At 67.7% G+C, this 18,407-nt stretch overlaps 1 protein-coding gene across 8 annotated transcripts; it reads right to left on the minus strand.

The window, feature by feature from the left end:
* Positions 1-1,207: 1,207 nt before the first annotated feature.
* Positions 1,208-16,820, minus strand: FGFR3 (fibroblast growth factor receptor 3). 8 transcript variants are annotated; one of them, XM_059923761.1, is made up of 18 exons: positions 16,694-16,820; positions 16,114-16,324; positions 10,390-10,656; positions 10,178-10,231; positions 8,356-8,525; positions 8,149-8,272; positions 7,882-8,072; positions 6,120-6,264; positions 5,484-5,674; positions 4,988-5,133; positions 4,516-4,637; positions 4,329-4,439; positions 4,065-4,255; positions 3,864-3,986; positions 3,714-3,784; positions 3,361-3,498; positions 3,094-3,199; positions 1,208-2,956 (listed from the first exon to the last, which is right to left on the minus strand). In XM_059923761.1, the coding sequence occupies exons 2-18, from the start codon at positions 16,223-16,225 to the stop codon at positions 2,810-2,812; spliced, it is 2,409 nt and encodes an 802-aa protein (XP_059779744.1). In that variant the 5' UTR covers positions 16,226-16,324; positions 16,694-16,820; the 3' UTR covers positions 1,208-2,809. The 8 variants fall into 8 exon arrangements, with proteins under 8 accessions (XP_059779744.1, XP_059779743.1, XP_059779741.1 ...); XM_059923760.1 differs by having other exon boundaries at positions 4,988-5,136; XM_059923758.1 differs by lacking the exon at positions 6,120-6,264 and adding an exon at positions 6,939-7,089.
* Positions 16,821-18,407: the final 1,587 nt, after the last annotated feature.

An 18,407-nucleotide genomic window follows, 5' to 3' on the forward strand; every position in this document is an offset into this window, starting at 1 on the left:
TAGCAACCCCTCCTGCTCTCCAGAAAGAGGCCCCAGAAACCCCCTCAGTTGGAAGGTGAGTTGGACACAGCAATAAGGGGAGCGAGTTTCTTATAAGCCAGAGTAAAAGTTCACACCGTCCAGAGGCTGGTTAGTCCCTCAAGACCGTGAGGCACGAGGGACTGAGGGAGGGGCACCAGGTGGCAAAGCAGGGGCTAGCGGGGGAGGGACAGCCAGCCCTGGGCAGCACTGGGTCCCAGGGAGGACGTGAGTCTGCATAGCCACCTGTCCCTGCATCCACCCTAGTGCCCCACTTGGCCTGGGCACCGCTGCCTCCTCCACGAAGCCTTCCCAGACTTACTCCCACCACTGCTGGGTGGGTGCCCTGCTCTGTCTTCCCTCTCCCTCAGGCTGTGGACTGTGCAGTAGATGGGCCCAGATGCTGTCGCTGGGTCCTCAGCACCCCAACGAGCCGAGCGTCAGCACGCAGCACCTGCCCAAAGTTTAAGGAGTGGCGGCGGCGGAGTGCAGGGGGCAATGGTGGGGCCCAAGGCGGGTGGCAGGCCTGGGAGGGGGTGGGAAGCCAGCCAGGAGCAGGAGTGTGGCCAGGAGTGCAGACTGTTGAATCAGGGCGCCACGTGAGGGCTTTGTTTACATGGGGCTCCATGGGGGGACCCACCTAGAAACGTCCCCCTCCCCAGCTGACAGGGTAGGCAGATACCAGGGGGCAGGGTGAGGAGAGGGAGGCCTTGGAACCAGCAACAGGTACCTGGACGTGACCCTCAGGGCCCCTGAACTCCACGAGCTGGGGGCAGATGGGGGATGGGCAGGCCCAGAGCATTTCCCCATTGCCCCCTCCCACAAACACATCACCTGCATTCCCTGCCTTTGGAGACCCCCGACCAAGGCAGTGAAGACCACTGGTGACCCTGAGGTTCCGCCCTGCCAGCGTCAGGCCCCCATGCAGCTGGGCACACCGGATCACCTTCACCCTAGCTCTGCCTAGGACACATCCTCTCTGAGCCAAAGACCTGGGCTGGAAAGCCTTGGAGAGCGCAAGACCCAGGAAGCCAGTCTAGTCTGGGGCCCCCACCCCTGCAGCTGTTGCTCCAGCAGCAACTAGTGACCCCTCCCTCCTCGGGGGACAGATGACAGGACTTGTCTTAGGTGGGCAGTGAGCACCCGGGAGCTGCCCGGGACTCCAGGACAGGAGACAAGAAAGCATGGATCTGAACCAGTTGTCTGTTTATTTTTTGGAAAGCACGTCTGCTGGTTTGGGCCAACACCTTTGGCCCCCACAAGGCTGGGGGCCCTGAGAACAGAGACCACCCTGAGCCCACTGACAAGCAGAGAATAGCCGCCCAAACTCAGGGCCATTAACAGTACAAAAAGTAACAAAACTGAATTTGTGGCTTTCTCTCCCAAGCTTTGAAAGGTAGCAGTCCGGGCTACAAAAGTCTAGAAGCATTGCGTAAGAAGTGTTAAATCTACAGCAAATATATCTTGTAAAAACTCAATAAATTATATATATAGATATATATAAACTTGTAACATCTAATAACATCTGAACCTGCATGCAGGGCTGGCCCCCCCCCCCTCCCGAAACTGCCTCCCCGCCTGGAACACATGGCAATTAGAAGAACCTGTATGAAAATACCAGCTTGCTTTGACGTCTAAAAAAATAAATCTCCTAAAGAAAATTCTATAGAAATCTACTTCTCCTGCAAAAGAAGGCCAAAGGAAATAAAATATCCTCACGGAATCATCTCAAACTATTAACGACCCTTTAGGGTGCCAGGGGGCTGGCTCTGGCCTTGGGGTGTGGGCTGGACACACCCTCAGCAATGCCCCTAAACAAAGCATAAACCATCTCACCGTTAATAAGTTAAAACTTAAACCTCTGCCGTGCAGCTGGCTGAACACTAGGAGCCTGGGGAGAGATGGGGACACGGGCTCTGGGGGTCGATAAATAGCTTTACAAACATACAGGTCCAGGAACAATTTTTAAAACAAAACTGCGGTGCCAGAAAAGCCCCTCCAACCTCTGCGGGTTTTTGTGTGTCTCAACAGCGAGCCCCCCAGGGGGCCTCCTCCGACTAGGGCACCCCCGCCCCTGCACCCTCAGGGTCCCGTGCCTCAGTTGTACCAGCCTTCCTTCTTCCATATAGATATTTATATATATATGTATGTGTATATCATATACACAGCATCTATTTATATAAACGTACACTCATTTCTGGAATAAACCTTTCGGATAGAAGTTAAAGGCTCCCGCCTTCAGGTACCCGTAATTTCAGTCTCTGAGGGGCAGGGTGGGAAGTGGGGAGGCCTGGAGGTGGGGAGCTGCTAACACTCACCCCAGGCGCAAGGTGCCACTTGGGTGGGAGGTGTGCCACACGGGGGCTTCCCTGTAGGCTCAGCTTGGGCACTTGGAGGGGGGGCCTCAGCCCACTCTGGACACCGGAGCCCGGCCCGCCCCGATGCTCCCTGTGGGGTGGCAGCGGGGGTCACGGGAGCCTGGGGAGGGGCCCGGCTCCCCACCCTGAGGAGCCCCACGGGAGGAGCCCCTTACATTCTACGTCCAGTCCACCGGTGCTGCCGGCCCAGGTGGCCAGGAGGTCACCGTACAGCAGGGCGGGCACGCCGGGGACCCCAGAGCACACACGTGTGCACACGTACACATGTGGAAGTTGTCTGTCCATCTGTCCACCCGTTCCAGGTCTTGAGTCCAGGCCGGTGAGACCCGTTGGTCACGGCACACCAGCGGCAGCACGGCGGGCTGGGGTCCGCTCTCACGTTGATGGGGGCTTGGCCCGCAGGCCGCGGCCCTTCACGTCCGCGAGCCCCCGCTACCTGGTGGGGCGGGGGGCAGCAGGTCATGGGCGAACACGGAGTCGTCCCCTGAGGAGCCGGAGCTGGGGGTGTCCTGGCCGCCCGGCGAGTACTGCTCGAAGGGCACCGACAGGTCCAGGTACTCCTGTGGGCGGGCCGGGGGGGGGGGGGGTGCGGTCAGCGCTACGCCACCTCCAACTCCAACGCCCGAGCCATCCAGGCCGGGGGGAGGGGGGAGGGGGGAGGGGGAAGGGGCAGGGGGTCAGCGGGGCCCACACTCACGTCGGTGGATGTGACGGTGAGCACGCGGTCCAGGTCTTCCACCAGCTGCTTGAAGGTGGGCCTCTGGGAGGGCACGGCGTGCCAGCACTCACGCATGATCATGTACCTGGGGGTGGCACTCAGGTGGGCCCTGCCCTGCGCCCCGCGCCCTGGCGCCAGTCCCCCTCCCTTGGGAACAGCCTCGAGGCCGGCCCTCCCCCTGCCCGGGGCGGGGCTCAGTGGGGGCCCAGCAGGGTCCGGAGGTGACAGGCGGGCGCGCACACTCACAGGTCGTGCGTGCAGTTGGCTGGCTTGTCCATGCGGTGGCCTTCCTTCAGCAGCTTGAAGAGCTCCTCCACGGGGATGCCGGGGTACGGCGAGCCCCCCAGCGTGAAGATCTCCCAGAGCAGGACCCCGAAGGACCACCTGTGGGCGGCGGGGGCGCGGCACCGTCAGCCCACCCTGCCGCCCACGGGCCCCCGTGCACGCGGAAGCCCCAAAACAGACCCCAGTGGGGTGCAGGGGGCTACTGATGGTGCCGGCTCTGCCCCACAGCTCCCCGGCCCCTGCCCTGGTGTGGCCTGTGCCCCGCCCGGCTCCCCACCCCGCCCCACCCCCGCCCGGGTCTGGGGGCCACATACACGTCACTCTGGTGGGTGTAGACGCGGTCAAACAAGGCCTCGGGCGCCATCCACTTCACGGGCAGGCGGCCCTGGGAGGAGGAAGGGGGCTTGTTGACCGCCAGGCGCCCTCCCGGCTCAAGTCCCCCACCCTCCCAGGGCCGGGCTCACATTGGTGGTCTTTTTGTAGTAGTCGAGGTTGTGCACGTCGCGGGCCAGGCCGAAGTCCGCGATCTTCATCACGTTGTCCTCGGTCACCAGCACGTTGCGGGCGGCCAGGTCCCTGTGGATGCACTGGGGACAGGACCGGGCTTGAGGCGGTCGCCACCGGCCGCTCCCCCCGCCCCCCCGCCCGGCCCCGCCGGTGCTCACCTTCTGCGAGGCAAGGTACTCCATGCCCCGCGCCACCTGGTAGGCGCAGGAAACCAGGTCCTTGAAGGTGAGCTGCTCCTCGGGCAGCCGGCAAGTGTCGAAGGAGTAGTCCGTGCCCGGGGGCCGCCGTGCCCGCAGGTACTCCCGCAGGTTGCCCTTGGCTGCGTACTCCACCAGCACGTACAGGGGCCCTGCGAGCACCGGGGTCTCAGAGGGCGCTGCGCCCGGGGGCCGCCCGCCGCCCGCCGCAGGCCCAGCACCCACCGCCCTGCGTGCAGGCGCCCAGCAGGTTGATGATGTTCTTATGCTTCCCGATCATCTTCATCATCTCCATCTCGGACACCAGGTCCGACAGGTCCTTGTCTGTGGCGTCATCTGGGCGGGGAAGGGGTTGTGTCAGGCAGGGCCGCCCAGCCTGGCCCAGGCTCCCCTCGCCACGTCCCTCCCTCACCTTTCAGCATCTTCACCGCCACCGTGACGGGCTTGGCAGCCCGGTCCTTGTCGATGCCGATGGCCTCCGCCATGACCACCTGGCCGAAGCAGCCCTCCCCGAGTGGCTTGCCCAGAGTCAGCCTGGTGGCAAAAGCAGAGAAGCGATGAGCACGCCCGCCCGCTCCAGGCCCTGTCCCAGGCAGCCTGAGGTGCAGTGCCACCACCTCCAGGAAGCCCGCCACCCTCACCCCGGCGACCCTGCTCGTGCTGGTGGAGGACCTTGCGCCCCCGCCTCTGGGCCGGTGAGAGCACTTTTCCAGGGGTGGGTCTTCCCCGCTGCGCCCCAGCGCCATCTCCGGCAGTGGCCTACCCGATTCCCATCTGAATGCAGCCGGGTCTGAGTGGGGCCCCTCCCCGCCACTGGGCCCCCACCGTGTGTGCGCGCCCCCCCCAACCCGGGTCAGGGCCCCAGGCCTTCGCACACCACTGACCGGGCCCGGGACAGCTCCCACTTGGGGTCGGCGGGCAGCTCGAGCTCAGAGACGTTGGCCAGCGCAGGGCCCTCCCCCGAGGACAGCCGGGCGATCCGCACCAGCGGCGTGTTGGAGCTCATGGACGAGCTGGACTCCAAGGACACCTGCTTGGGTCAGCAGGGGCAGGTTGGTGCCGCGGGGCCGCACAACCAGGGCGCGGGGGCGAGGGTGCGGCCCCCTCGGACCGTAGGCCGAGGCCGGGCCCGGGGTGGCTGCCTGACTCTGTGCAGCACTGAGCGAAGACTTCTAAAATGTTCTGTGCCCAGAGTGACCTGGCTCTGTGCGGTGACCACGGAGACCAGGGCGGGCTCGGAGCCCCCCACAGCAGAGGGGCTGTCCCCGGGCAGGCCCCAGGCCCCAGGCCCCGACACTAGGAAGGGGACTGAGCGTGGGAGCCCGGGAGGCCGGGGCAGGGGCATGGGCGGCTCGGAACCTGGTATCTACTTTCTGTTACCTGTCGCTTGAGCGGGAAGCGGGAGACCTTGTGCACGGCGGGCGAGCCCAGGCCCTTCTTGGGGGGGCTGCGCAGGCGGCAGAGGGTCACAGCGGCCACCACCAGGATGAAGAGGAGGAAGCCCACCCCGTAGCTGAGGACACCTGCGTACACACTGCCAGCCTCACCAGCCTCCACCAGCTCCTCCTCAGCTGCAAAGACACGGGCGTTGGGGGCCTGGCCCAGCCTCTCAGGAGCCCCCGCGGGCCGCCCTGGGCCGGGCCGGGGGCTCAGCTCCCCCGATGCGGGTGCTGAGGCCTGAAGGGCCTACTCGTTGAAGGTCCAGCAGCCAGAAACGCCTGGGCCAGGAGGGGCAGACCCAGGACAGAAAGAGCCCAGCGGAGCCAGCGGCACCCTCACCCGCCACCCGGGAGACACCAAAGCCACCGTATCGGCTGCTGGGGACCCCGTTGGGATGGGGCACTCGAGGGAGGCCCTCTGGGCCAAGACAGGGCCGTGTGGGCTCTGTCCCCATACCAGGCACAGGGCCTGGCTCGAGGGCTCGGCGGTCCCCTGCCTGTCCCCGGCGGCGTTGGCGTGTCCCGGGCTGCAGCCCCGAGAGGACAGGTGCAGAGCGACAGCAGCAGGAGCTGGTACCTGGCAGCACCACCAGCCACGCAGAGTGATGGGAAAACCCGATAGAATTGCCCGCCAGACACGTGTACTCCCCCGCGTCCTCAAAGGTGACATTGCGCAAGGACAGAACCTCTAGCTCCTTGTCGGTGGTGTTAGCGCCCGCCGTCTACAAAGAGAGAACAGAGCGCGATAGGAGAGCGCCAGCACCTCCCGCGGGCACCACAGCCAGAGTCCACGCGGCGACAATCCAGCCAGGCTGCAAGGAAAACGCCGCCACCGCCACCACGGCCACGGCCACGGCGGCCGAGGGCCCTCTGCCTCGTGCGTCCACACCGAGCCCGAAGCCAGTCCCTCCACCGGCAAGTCCTCTGTCCCAGGTGAGCCAGGCGTGCGACCGGCAGCACAGCAGGAGGGGTTAGCGCGCACCAGGAGGGGGCAGGCGGGCGGGCGGGCAGGCAGGCAGGCGACAGAGAGACGGGCAGGAAGCGAGCAGCAGCGGGAGCCGGGGCCAGAGAGAGAGAGAGATGGAGAGAGAGCGAGAGAGCGAGGGCAGTGCAAGGCGGGCTCTCAGGGCCCGGCCTCGGGGGTGAGGGCCTCTGGGGTGGGGCGGGGGGCGGCGGGGTGCGCAGGCGGGTCAGCACAGGCCACGGGGCTCAAAGCAGGCGGTCACGGCGGAGGCCAGAGGGGCGGCGGTGCAGAGGCGGCGCAGATGTGGCCACGCCAGGAGCAGGGTGTGAGCCGGGGACGGGGCACGAGCGGCGGGGCGTGCAGGTGGGCGCAGGGCCAGGGCGTCGGAGCTGGAGCTCGGCGTGCCAGGCAGGCGTGGGACAGAGTTGTTACCTGCTTGGGGCCCGCGAACACGCAGCCAAAAGGCCTTCTCAGCCACGCCTATGAAATTGGAGGCTCGACAGAGGTACTCGCCCCCGTCGCGCTCGGACACATTGGCCAGGCGGAGGCGCACGTCAGCCTCCGCACTCTCACTGATCCACGACTGCAGGGACAAGAGACCCGGCTCAGGCGCGGAAGCCCCGCCGGGCATGGAAATGGCCGCGCAGGCGCGGGCCCGTCTAGACCCCAGGCTCTGAGGCGCTGAGACCCCCAAGGAACAGATGGGCGGACTAGGCTGTGCCGGCTAGGAAGGCTGCCTGGAGGCGGCTTGCAGGCACCTCACAGCGGCGGCTGTCGTCTCGGCGGATGCGCCTTCCCCATATCCACCCCAACAGCCCGGCTCGCAGCCCTGGCTGGTGGCGCTCAGAGAGGCCCTCCCAGGGCACTCGAGCTGCCCACCGCGGGGGCCCCGGCTGCGACGCCGCTGGGCCGAGAGCACCCGGCACCACCCCACGGCTGGTCTGGACTCCTGCTCCCGCCCCGCAGGCCCATCTCGTCTCTAAACAGATGTTTCTCTTTGGGCTGCAAGTGTCGCAATCACCCCAACTCGGGGGGCCCCCACCCCCGGGGCCGTGGGAACAAAGCTCAGGCGGTCCTGCCCTGAGGGCCCAGAGAGGTGGGCGGGTGGCCGTCTGAAGGCAGACAAGGGCGCAAGGACACAGGACTCACTGTAGGTCCTGGCGTGCTGGGCTGGGCCCCACCTCCCGAGCCGACCCCCCACTGCTTCTCCCCGCAGGTCTAAAGCCTGTGCCCCGACCCCCGTCCCTTAAACACGACAGGCCTCCTGCCTGGGATGCCCTCCCCATCCCCGGCGAAGGGGGCCCCCGCGGGGCCAGGCCTGACGGCTCACCTGCAACGAGCCCCCCCGCCCCACCCAGCCAGCGGCGGGGCCCACCTTGAGCACCGTGACGTAGGGCGTGCCATCGGGCCCCACTTTGCTGCCGTTCACCTCCACGTGCTTGAGCCACTGGATGTGGGGCTGCGCGTCGCTGTACACCTTGCAGTGGAATTCCACGTCGCTGCCCAGCACCGCCGTCTGGTTGGCGGGCAGCCCCGCCTGCAGGATGGGCCGGTGCGGCGAGCGCTCTGCGGGGCAGGGGGCGCTCAGAGGCTGCCTGACCCGCGCCCGCTCGCCGCCCGCACCCGCCAGCCCGGGCCTCACCCAGCACGTCCAGGGTGTACGTCTGCCGGATGCTGCCGAACTTGTTCTCCACGACGCACGTGTAGTTGCCGCGGTCCGAAGGCACCACGCTCTCCATGACCAGGCTCCACTGCTGGTGCCGCAGCTGCAGGTGGACACGGGTGAGCGGACGGCGGGCTGTGCCCTGCGGGCCGGTGCCGAGGCCCCAGCGACCCCCGCCGGGCCCACCTTGATGCCCCCGATGCGGTGCTCGCCTCGGAACTCCTTGCCGTTCTTCAGCCAGGAGATGGACGGGGTGGGGTTGCCGGCGGCCGGGCAGCGGAAGCGAACCGTGTTGGCAGCCGGCACCGCCAGCAGCTTCTTATCCATCCGCTCGGGCCGCGTCCAGTAAGGGGCGCCTGCTGGCAGAGGGGCCCAGGAAGGCTGTGACCAGGGCGGGAGTAGCGGCCTGCCTGCCCCGCTCCAGCCTCAGTCTCCCCTCCTGTGTAGGAAACGTCGGCCTTTTGAAGACCCCTGCCTGGGCCGCACAAGCCTTCGGTGGCCTCAGTGCCACCTCCCGGCATTCGAAAAGCCAGGTCCCCTCGCTTCCGTCCACTTCCCTCAAGCGCCTGCTCCAGCCGAGAGGGCCCCGTGCGCCACACCACGGCCCAGGAGCCTTCACGACGCAAAGGTGTCCTCCCAGGGGAGCACCCACCCACCCAGGCAGGCCCACCAGAGGGGAGACGCAGCCCGCAGAGAGACCGGGTCACGCCGGGTTAGGAAGCCCGGCTGGATGCACGGGCAGGGCCAGGCCTTGGGAGGGAGCTTACCAGGAGGCAAGACCCAGCCACCCGCAGAACCCGGAGCCTTGAGACCGGCCAGGAGCCGCTAGAATCTGCGAGACCCCGGACCACCCTCCGCACCCTGGGCACCAGGTGGGGACGCGGTGACAGGGTGTCTGGCGCTTACGTAGAGGACACGTGAGGAAACGGGAGGGGCCGCTCCAGTCCCATCCTGTTTTCCAGGACCGTCCCACCCCCACCCTCACAGCCCAACTGGCTTTTCCCCCTTGGGGCTGGGGTGAGGCTGCATTCCCGCCACGGGGAGGCTGGGTGGGTGTCCCCAGGAGGGAGGGAGCCCTTCCCCGCGACCCTGCTGCCATCCATGCAGCCATCTCCGAGAGGGTGCTGAAGCCCAGGTGGGGAGCAGTGTGGGCAGGCGCCGGGGAGAGCTCCGGGGGGCGGTGTCAGAGACCCCAGGGTGGCCCAGGGAGCACGGCAGGGAGGGGCTGGTCCCTGGGGCTGGAGACCGCGAGGCCTTCAGGAAGGCAGCTCTGCCAGCAACCCTGCTCAGTGTCCCTGAGCCCACTCCGGAAGAAGAACACCAACGCCCTGCCTGGGACGGCCAGAGTGAGCGGGACACGCAGGGGACAGGCGGGAGGTGGCGGGGCACCCGCCGGGGCCCTCACCCCCGTCCCGCATCTCGGGGCATCTCAAACTCAGCTCCTCCAAAACCAGATGCCACCTCCCCGAACCGGCCCCTCCCGCTGGGCAAAGCCCACCCTGCTCACGGTTCCAGGCCCAAGTACCTGGGCGCTGTCACCCTCAGCCTGTCACCGGAAAGCACCGCCGGCAGCCCCTTCACAGTGAATACGCCCAGACCTGCTGTCCCTGGTGCTCAGCGCCACCCTCCTCTCCCACCCGCACTGTCTCCGTCGCCCCCCACCGGCCCTAACCCCTCTGTCCGCTGCCGCCTGCCCTGTCTCAGTCACACGTGGGACGGGTCACCTCGCCCACCGGCCTCACTCCCCCAGCCCCGGCCACACCGGCCCCCCGGCTGCTCCTGGAGTCCCGGGCCCCAGTCCCCTCCCCACAGCACGGTGCCCCATCCCACCCGTCACCTGCCACCCGGACTCCAGAGCTGGGCACGCATCGCCGCCACCCCACACTAAGGGGACCCCACGGAGGTGGCCCCCAGACCTCGGTCTCTCCCCTGCCTGGTGAGCAGGGCCCCAGGTGGGAGGTCGGTCCCCAGCCCTGGGCAGCCCTGCGTGCCTGGAACCCGGTCTCACCTGTGTCTTCAGCCTCGTCCTCCCCGTCTTCATCGTCTCCCGAGGACGGAGCGTCTGTAGCGCAGGCGAGAGGGAAATGTGGGAGGTGGCCCTGCAAGCAGGCAGGTGCCCCTCCTCCGACGGCGCCTCCCGGGGGCCTCCTCTGCCCGTGACCACCAGGACCCTAGGGCACGGTGTTGCTCGGGAGTGTCGCGGGCCGCAGCAGGCCCTACCTGTCACGCGCACGGTGAAGCGGCACAGGACGCTCTGGGAGAGGCGCTGGCGGCAGCTGTAGGCCCCGGCGTCCTCGTGGGAGGCGTTGAGCACCTGCAGCCGCTGCGGCCCCACCAGGATGCGGTCTGAGGGCGCCAGCGCCACGCCGTCCTTCACCCAGACCGTGGGCCCTGAGGGAGCCCCCGCGGGCAAGTGGCAGCTCAGCTCCACGGTGTCCCCGCTGCCAAAGACCAGCTCCTGCTGGCCAGGCTCAGGGCCCGGGACCTCTGCGGGCAAGATGGGGGCCCATGAGGCAGGCGCTCCCCAAACCAGGGGCGCCGGGCGCTCCGCACCCCGCACTGTGGCACCGCACGCGCCGGGGGCCCGTCTGGGGCCTGGGTGGGGCTGAGGTGGCCCCAGGGGAGGGAAGAGCCCGTGGTCCTGCCGACCGTCCCACAGGGCCGGGGCGCGGGCACTGTTCGGAGTGCCAACAGGTCTCCGTCCCGAGGACGACCCTGCCGTGGTGGCGCTTACGTAGAGGACACGCGAGGAAAGGAAACGGGAGGGGCCGCTCCAGTCCGGCACTGTCTGGGGACACGGAACACTCCAACGTCAGAGTGTCCAATTTTCCTTTGATTCTTTTCAGTGATTTAGAAATGCAACATCCGCTCCAACCTCATGGGCAGCAGCAAAGCAGGAGGTGGGCGTGCTGTGTTTGGCCGACCTCAGCTAAAACAGAGGCTCAGAGGTGGGAATGACCGGGGTAGTGACAAGACAATTCATCCCCGGAGGGGGTTCCCACTTGGTGCCCCCCACCCCTCATCTTGGCTTCAAAACCAGTTCGGGACCTGCCCAGCACCAGAAGGGAGCGCCGCAGTCAGACAACACCCCCCAGCCTTTCAGAACAGCTCCACGCTGACGCAGGCAAGGCCAGCCCGGAGTGGGGGCTCTCAGGGGCGTGAACAGCCTGAACCCCAACTCAGACTACGCCTCAGCAGTAAATTAGAGAGAACATATACCCAGAAACAGACTAGAAATACAGACATGGTACCAGTTCTGGCCAGTGGGGCCTCACAGGCCAGTGGGGTGAGGGGACCTAGGACCCCTCATCTTACAGATGAGGACACAGGCGAGGGGAGGAAGACTGCAGACTCGGCTGGCGGAGAGGCCAGAGCAGGGACCGTCAGGCCAGGCTGAGGAGGCCCGGCCCACCTCTCCCCGCAGGTGCCGAGAAGTTGGGGTGGAGGGTCCTTGCCGAGGGTGGATGTCCACTGTGGCCCCTGCGCCCCTCCCCTGACCAGTGGCTGCCCAGATCCCAAGGGGCCAACAAGGCCTGAGACCCAGGGGCTGACCAGCCCCCCAGGTCTCCCTGCCAGAGCCAGACAATGCAGGGCGCAGGCAGGCAGCCTGGGCTTTGGGCCCGGGACAGGGGTGGGTGGTCCCACCACGCAGACCCAGCTGGGTTGGTCACACCGTTACTTGTCATTCTGCCGACGCACGGCCTAGATTCGAGGGCCCAGCTGCCCATTCTGGCCACGCCAGTCCCTGGCTCCTGAGACGGACCCCATTCTGCCCCCCACCTCAGGAGGTTCCACAAGCTCGGCGCCCACCAGAAGGGTCCCTGAAGTGCCCATGGGGTCTGCATCCCCAGGGTCCCCACAGTCAGGGGGCTCCTGGCCTGACTTCCAGACCCCCAGTCCTGGCCACGGTGTTATGTGGGGACCACCCAGTGCCGGGAGCCGGCTGAGGCCCCCCAGAAGGCCGAGAACAGGCTGGCTGTGGCCGCCTCAGCCCCAGGCCCCGGCCCAAGGGCAACAGTGGTTGGTTCCGGTTTGGTCTGGGTGGCGAAGGCAGGTCAAGCCATCCACACAAGTATTCGCTTCAACCTGGTCCAGCAGGGGGCTGGGAGGACCCAGCATGGCCCCCGGGGCCAGCAGCCACTGGCCGGTGTTGGGGCGCAGAGGGCCCTGCACTCTGCCGAGGGCCGGCCCCTGACCTGCCCAGCACCCTGCCCCACTAGGTGGCCGTCGAGGCCAGGGACCTCCGGACCAGGGCACGGATGGCAGTAGCACCTCCACTTCCTGCAGATCCAATCCACTCTGCGCCACAGAGGACCCAGGGGAGACCAGGCAACGCCAAGGAGGGGGCGGCGGTGGCATTAGGCGGGGGGACACAGAGTGATGGGCAGGGCCCGAGGGGGCACTCTGCCTAGGGGGCGGTGAGGGCACATGCTGTGGGCTACTAAGCTCCCACCACAATGGCCTCAGGAAGGAGGCTTTCTTGATCAACAAAAGGGGGCCCATCCACACCCACACAGGCACTGGGGCCACACACGTCGGAAGACAAATGTCCTCTGTGCCATGGTGGGTGCCCACGTGCCATGCAGGGGTGGGCAGAGGCGGAATGTCCACCCCTGTGGGTCCCACAGCACCTGTTCCAGCCTGCACCCCCGCCAAAGGCCTGAGCTCGGTGAGGGGGCCGCCAAGGGGTACTGTGTCCTGGAGGGGCCAAGCCGGGCCTTCGGGCACGTCCCCCAGGCCCAGAATCCTCCTGACTCTGCCACTCACGGGCCCTGTGACTCAGTTTTCCCCACTGGCGGGCCAGGGGGGCCACCAGAAGCAGTTAAAGCACTGGAGCCGGTGAAAATAGGGGGCGCGAGACCCCCCCCCCCTGCCCCGGGGCTACACCCCAGGATTGATGTCCACCAGGCCGCAGCCGGAGAGGAGCCAGTCTGCTCCGGAGGGCTGTTACCCCTGCTGGGGGAAACTCGCTCCCCGTTTGGGGTCACTACAGTTGAGACCCACTCAATGCATACGGGGTGTGCAGCGGTCGGGCCACCCTCCATGAGAGGGGTCTGGAGGAGACCCCAGGGAACAAGCATCACATCCAGACCCAATTCAAAGGAGCCGCCTGGAGCTGACGACAGAGGAAGAGCAAAGCCCTCTGGTTCTGCATGTGCGTGAAGCTCTCTGATGCCAGGTACATGCTTTAAGTAGCCGGGAGGGGCGTCCCAAAGGGACCCTGAAGTCATGGCCTTCCCGCCTCCCCAGTCACCTCTCCACCCGGAAACAATATGAAAAGTTTCGTAACAAAGTGAGAAAAAGAAAGGGGTGGGATCCGGAGGCCTGGCGGGCTAATGAGGACTTACAGGATTATCCAGCCTAATCCTCCAACAACCCTTCTGTTATCCTGCACAGGCGAGGAAACTGAGGCTGCAGGAAAGCAACCAGAACCAGGGTGGGCAGCCAGCAGCCTCGGGCCCAGCAGGGCCTGGGGTCAGGGAGCCCCCCCCCCGAACCCCGCCCCGGTCCCCCAGCCTGAAGAGGCTCCTCACCGTTCATTCACTTGTAAATCACTCAGGCCGGCCTGGCCACCCGCTGCCCCAAACCGGTGCCTGAGCAGACGCCCGGCCTACCTCCTCAAGGAGACCCCTAGCTCCCCTCTAGGTTCAACTGTAAAATGGGGCGCACCAGGCCCCAGATAGGGCCCCAGATGGGACTTGACGGCCTGGGGGGGCGGGGGCATCCTTGGCTCCGTGCAGGGGCTCAGAGGCCAGAAGTCCAGCCTCAGGCTCAGCTCAGGTTAATGAACCACCCAGAGGCCCGTGGGGCTCAAAGTCCAGCCCTGATGAGGAGCAGGTGGGGGAGGGTGCAGCCAGTGCCTTCCTGGGAAGTGCCCTGCACCCCCCCAGAGACCCCTCCTGGCTGGGTGGGTCCCCATCAACCTTCCTGCCTGTTAGGGGCCCCCCGCCAGTGGCTTCCTGTGGAGACGGAGGCTGCCCTGGCGGGGCCTGGGGTGGCCAGGGCCGTCCAGCAGTGGACACCTTCCCTAGTGTCCGTGACCCCTGCCAGCTCCGGCTCCGTAATTTATGTTCCCCAGGAAAGTGCCAGGCTGGGACCTTTGTAAATTTCACGAGGCCTTTGTATTTTTACTGCCTGGCCGGTGGCCCAGCTCCTTCAGGAACCGGATTAGGTTTATTGACCTATCAACTCACTACCTGTTTCACCAACTTTACTGCGGGGACAGGGGCCCCGGTGCGCGGGCACCCCAGCCCCTGGGGGGGTCTTCAGGACGCTCTACCCCAGGCCCGCATCTGGTGGGGTCGCTGCCAGTTCCCCGAGGCGGGGAAGGAGGGGGCCCCTGCCCCACCTCCGCGCCGCAGGGGGTCCGGGAGGTCTGGAGCTCCGCCCACCGCCCCCTCCCCGGGGGCTAGTTGACATTCCCCGGCCGTAGGGAGTAATATCTTTATCTGGATGCGAATGCTAATTCGGGGCTCCCCCCCGCGGCCGCCTATTCTGCGCCCCTGGAAGCGGGGGCCGCCCTAGCAAGCGCTAAAAGCGCGCCCTGACCTCCCGACGGCCTCTGTCACGCCGCTGAATGACACGCACATTCAAGCGCCGGGCCCACTTTCATTCATAAAAAAATGACATTGTTCCGGGAGGCCGCAGCCGCCGCCGGAGGAAGGGGCGCGGGGGACGCAGGGAGGGGCGGGCCGCCATCTGCCTCCGTCCAGCCCGCGGCCGCCGCCTCCCTGGCACTGCGCGCCCGCAGCCGCTCGACTCACACCTCCCCGCGAGGCCCGGCCGCCATCAATGCGCGGTCTGTGGCCGCGCCGAGGTACAAAGGAGCGGCTGTTCGGGTCTCGCCCGGGTGGGGCGTGAGCTCACCGGGCGAAGGCCTCCCTCCGCGCGGCCGCCGGGCTGGGGACAGGGGTGCGCGCAGCCCCCTCGCCCGCGCCGGTCCTCGCCAGCACCCCGGAGTTGGCGGTCTCCAGGGGGCGGGCTCCCTACGGTCTCCTACCCGGCCTCCCCTCTCTGCCCGGCCGCCGCCGGTAGCCTGGCGGCGCGTGTGCGGGGCGTGGGCACCCGAAGCGCTCGGCCGGGCGCAGCGGGGGGCAGCGCGCGCTGCACCTCGAGGGCCCTGCGCGTGTGCGGGGCAGGGCCCGGTGCCAAGACGCGCTCCCGCCCCGCCCCTGCCCAGGCTCTACGGGCCCTCCTCGCAGACCCTCGACGTCCCGCTGGACCTTGACCGCCAGCGGGGTTCCGCGGCTCCACATTGCTCGGACATCCGCCCTCTCACCTCCCGGCCCCCGCCTGTCGTTCGGTGCGCACCCCTGGGGGCAGTCATCTTAACTCACAGGGCATGAGAGCTGGGTGGGGGGAAACGGAGGCACTAGGTGTCACCTGGTCATGCAGGCCACTGAGGGGCTGGGGCCCGGCCCCGGGCTGACGCACTCTCATACCCTCCCTCCAAAGTCCAACCTCTCGCTTTGGCTGAAGCTGGCCATGAACTGGGGCCCGAAGGGGGTTGGGGGAGAGGCACCAACAGCAGAAACTGTCCGTCAGCGCAGAACCCGCGGAACAATGGGAATCGTGGAAACGCAGTCCCCGAGCTCTCCCGACAGCGCCCGGGCGCAGGCTGTGCCCCACTGGGGAACCGCTGGGGGCGGGGGTTGCGGACTCCACCGCGGTGCCCGGCTCGCCGCCGCAGCCTCGCACTTGGGTGGCAGCCCTGCGGCTCCAGGCGCCCCACAAACTGCCGCGCCAGCTCTGGCCCCGATCCCCGGGGAGGGAGGGCGGCAGAAACCCGGACGCTGGCCCCGCTATGCCAGCCCAGAGCAAGCCCTGGGGCCCACTCAGATCTCCGGCGCCCCACACCCACCCAGGCGCCCGTTCCCCGGCCCCGACGCTTCTGCCTGCCGGGACCCCATGCCCCTCCCCAGTACCCGTCGGGTCCTTCCGTACCTGCTGCTCTCCGCACGACGCGCTGCTCCATGCCCGGGGACCCGGAGACGGCGCCGGTCATCACGACTGCCACGGCCACAAAGAACGCGAGGGCGCAAGCCGGGGCGCCCATAGCTGGGGCGGGTGTTACGACGTCCTCAGGCGGCGCGCGCCAGCATGCCGCCCCCCATGGCCCGGTTCTGGCACCGGCGGGAGGGCGCCACTCGGGAGTCTGTTGGAGGAGGCAGGCAACTCGTTACTCGGGCGCGCAGGGGCGGAGGCGGCGGTGGCAGGGCTCCTGCGCCCCGGCCCCTCCGATCCCCGTCCGCCCCGCCCGCCGCCGCCGCCCAGGGCTCCCGGGCCGCCTGGCGCCGGCCGCCGCCTCCCCGCCGCGGTCCCTCCCTCCCCCTTCCCTCCCTGGCTGCTGCAGAGCCCTCCCAGGGCGGCGGCGGCGGCGGCTGCAAACTTTCCAGAGCTGGAAGCCCGCGCCCCGGCCGGGCCCCGCCGCAGAGACCGCTCGGGATCCGAGCCCGCCGCGCGCTCTGGACCTGCCGCGCGCCCGCCTGGACCCCTCGCGCCCGCCGGGTCCCCACGCACCGACCTGGCAGCCGCGGGCGCCCGACTCACTGAGCGCGGCTCTGGCTCGCGCTCGCTGCCCGCCGGCCCAGCGCCTGAGCCCCGTCCCTCCGGCCGTCGGCTCGGCGGTGCGTCCGTGCGCCCGGCCGAGCTGGACCGCGCGGCGCCAGCTGCCCGCGCCGCCGCCGCCGCCGCCGCCACCGCGCACTGAGCCCGGGCTGCCCGGCGCGCGGCAGCCAGTGGGGGCCGGCCTGCGCCCGCCCCGCCCCGCCCCGCCCCGCCCCGGCCACGCCCGCTCTGGCCCGTTCGGGCGCGGGGACACGCCCCTCCCCTGGGGCGGTCCGGGGGCGGGGCCGGGGCTTGCCTCGCCTCTGCCCGCGGAGGGGATTAGAGGGGGCGGGGCGGGACGGGGGCGCCCGGCGGTCTCGGAGGGCGTGGGAGCCCGGCTCCGTGGCGAGGCCCCCCGTCGCACTGCTGGGCCCGGCGCTGAGGGCGGCCCCGCGCGGGGCGGGCGCACAGAGAGCCCGAGCGCAGGCTTCTATTTGCACAGCGCGCAGTCCCGGTTAGCACCCGGCCGCCCACCAGGGGCTCAGGCCCCGGAAGACTAGGAAGGAGGGGGCGGTGTAGAGAGGGGTGGTCTCTGTGGGTGAAACGTGTCAGGGAGGCTTCACAGAGAAGGAGCTGCACAGGCTGAGCCCGGAGGCGTGAGCAGCACAGAAAGCCTGGGGACGAAGGACACTTCTGCCTGCCCGCCTGGGGTTGAAACGCTAGGGGACTCCGGGAGCTGCGGGCTCGCCCCTGCGTTTATTAAGCGCCTGTTGCACACGCGGAGCTCAGCTGCGTGAGTGCCTCGCCAGAGAGGCTCACTTACCCCCACCACCCCAGGAGGAAAAAGTTTGGAGATGGGGTACTCGCCAGACATCAGAATGGAGAGCAGCGCTGGGGGGCCCTGAGTGGGGGATGCCGACCCTAGGGATCGGAGGAAGGCCGAGGGGGGAGCTGGTGGCAGAGCCTGAGCTGCCAGGGATGTGCAGGGTCCTGCGGCACTGCAGGGCAGGAGGACCCAATGTGGCTGTGGCTTCTGTGTCCCCCTTCACAAGGAAGAGAGCTCTTCTCCCACTTTCAGGCAAGCCCAGGGGGGCGGGGACCTGCAGGAGCCAGACAGGGGAGAGGGTGACCTGGCTTGGCTCTGGGCTGCCCCAGCCAACTGCCTCTGGCCCACCTGGCTTGTGGCTTCTTGGACTCAGTTTGCTCATCAGGGAAATGGACAATGAAAGCCCCGCTGTGAACTGCTGCTCCTGCCATCCCACGGCTCCAGGTGCAGCCTGGAGACACCCCAGCCTCTGAGGCTAGACCTCAGGACCCTGGAAGTTCCCATTCCTCTGTGCCCACCCGACAGATGAGCGCCTCTGCTGTATGCTGCCCTCGTTGCCTGCTCTGGTCAAACCCATGTCCCCCAGACTGGCCAGGGGCATCATCAGCTTCTGTGTGGGTCTGGCCAATGGGCAGGAGAGGGAGACGGGCACTTCCACTGTTCCTGAAGGGTGGGCGTGAGCCCCCCTCTTCCTCCAGTGACAGGCCTCGGTTGACCCCTGGGTACTAGACACCCTGGATTCCTTTCCTAGGGCTGCTGTCACGAATTTCCACAAACTAGTTGCCTGAAATTTAGTCTTCCCACGTTCTGAGGCCAGCAGTCTGAAATCAAGGTGGGGCCATTCCTCCCACCTGCTCACCACCAC

The sequence above is a fragment of the Balaenoptera ricei genome, chromosome 5 (assembly GCF_028023285.1).
Source record: "Balaenoptera ricei isolate mBalRic1 chromosome 5, mBalRic1.hap2, whole genome shotgun sequence".
NCBI classification, from domain to species: Eukaryota; Metazoa; Chordata; class Mammalia; order Artiodactyla; family Balaenopteridae; genus Balaenoptera; species Balaenoptera ricei.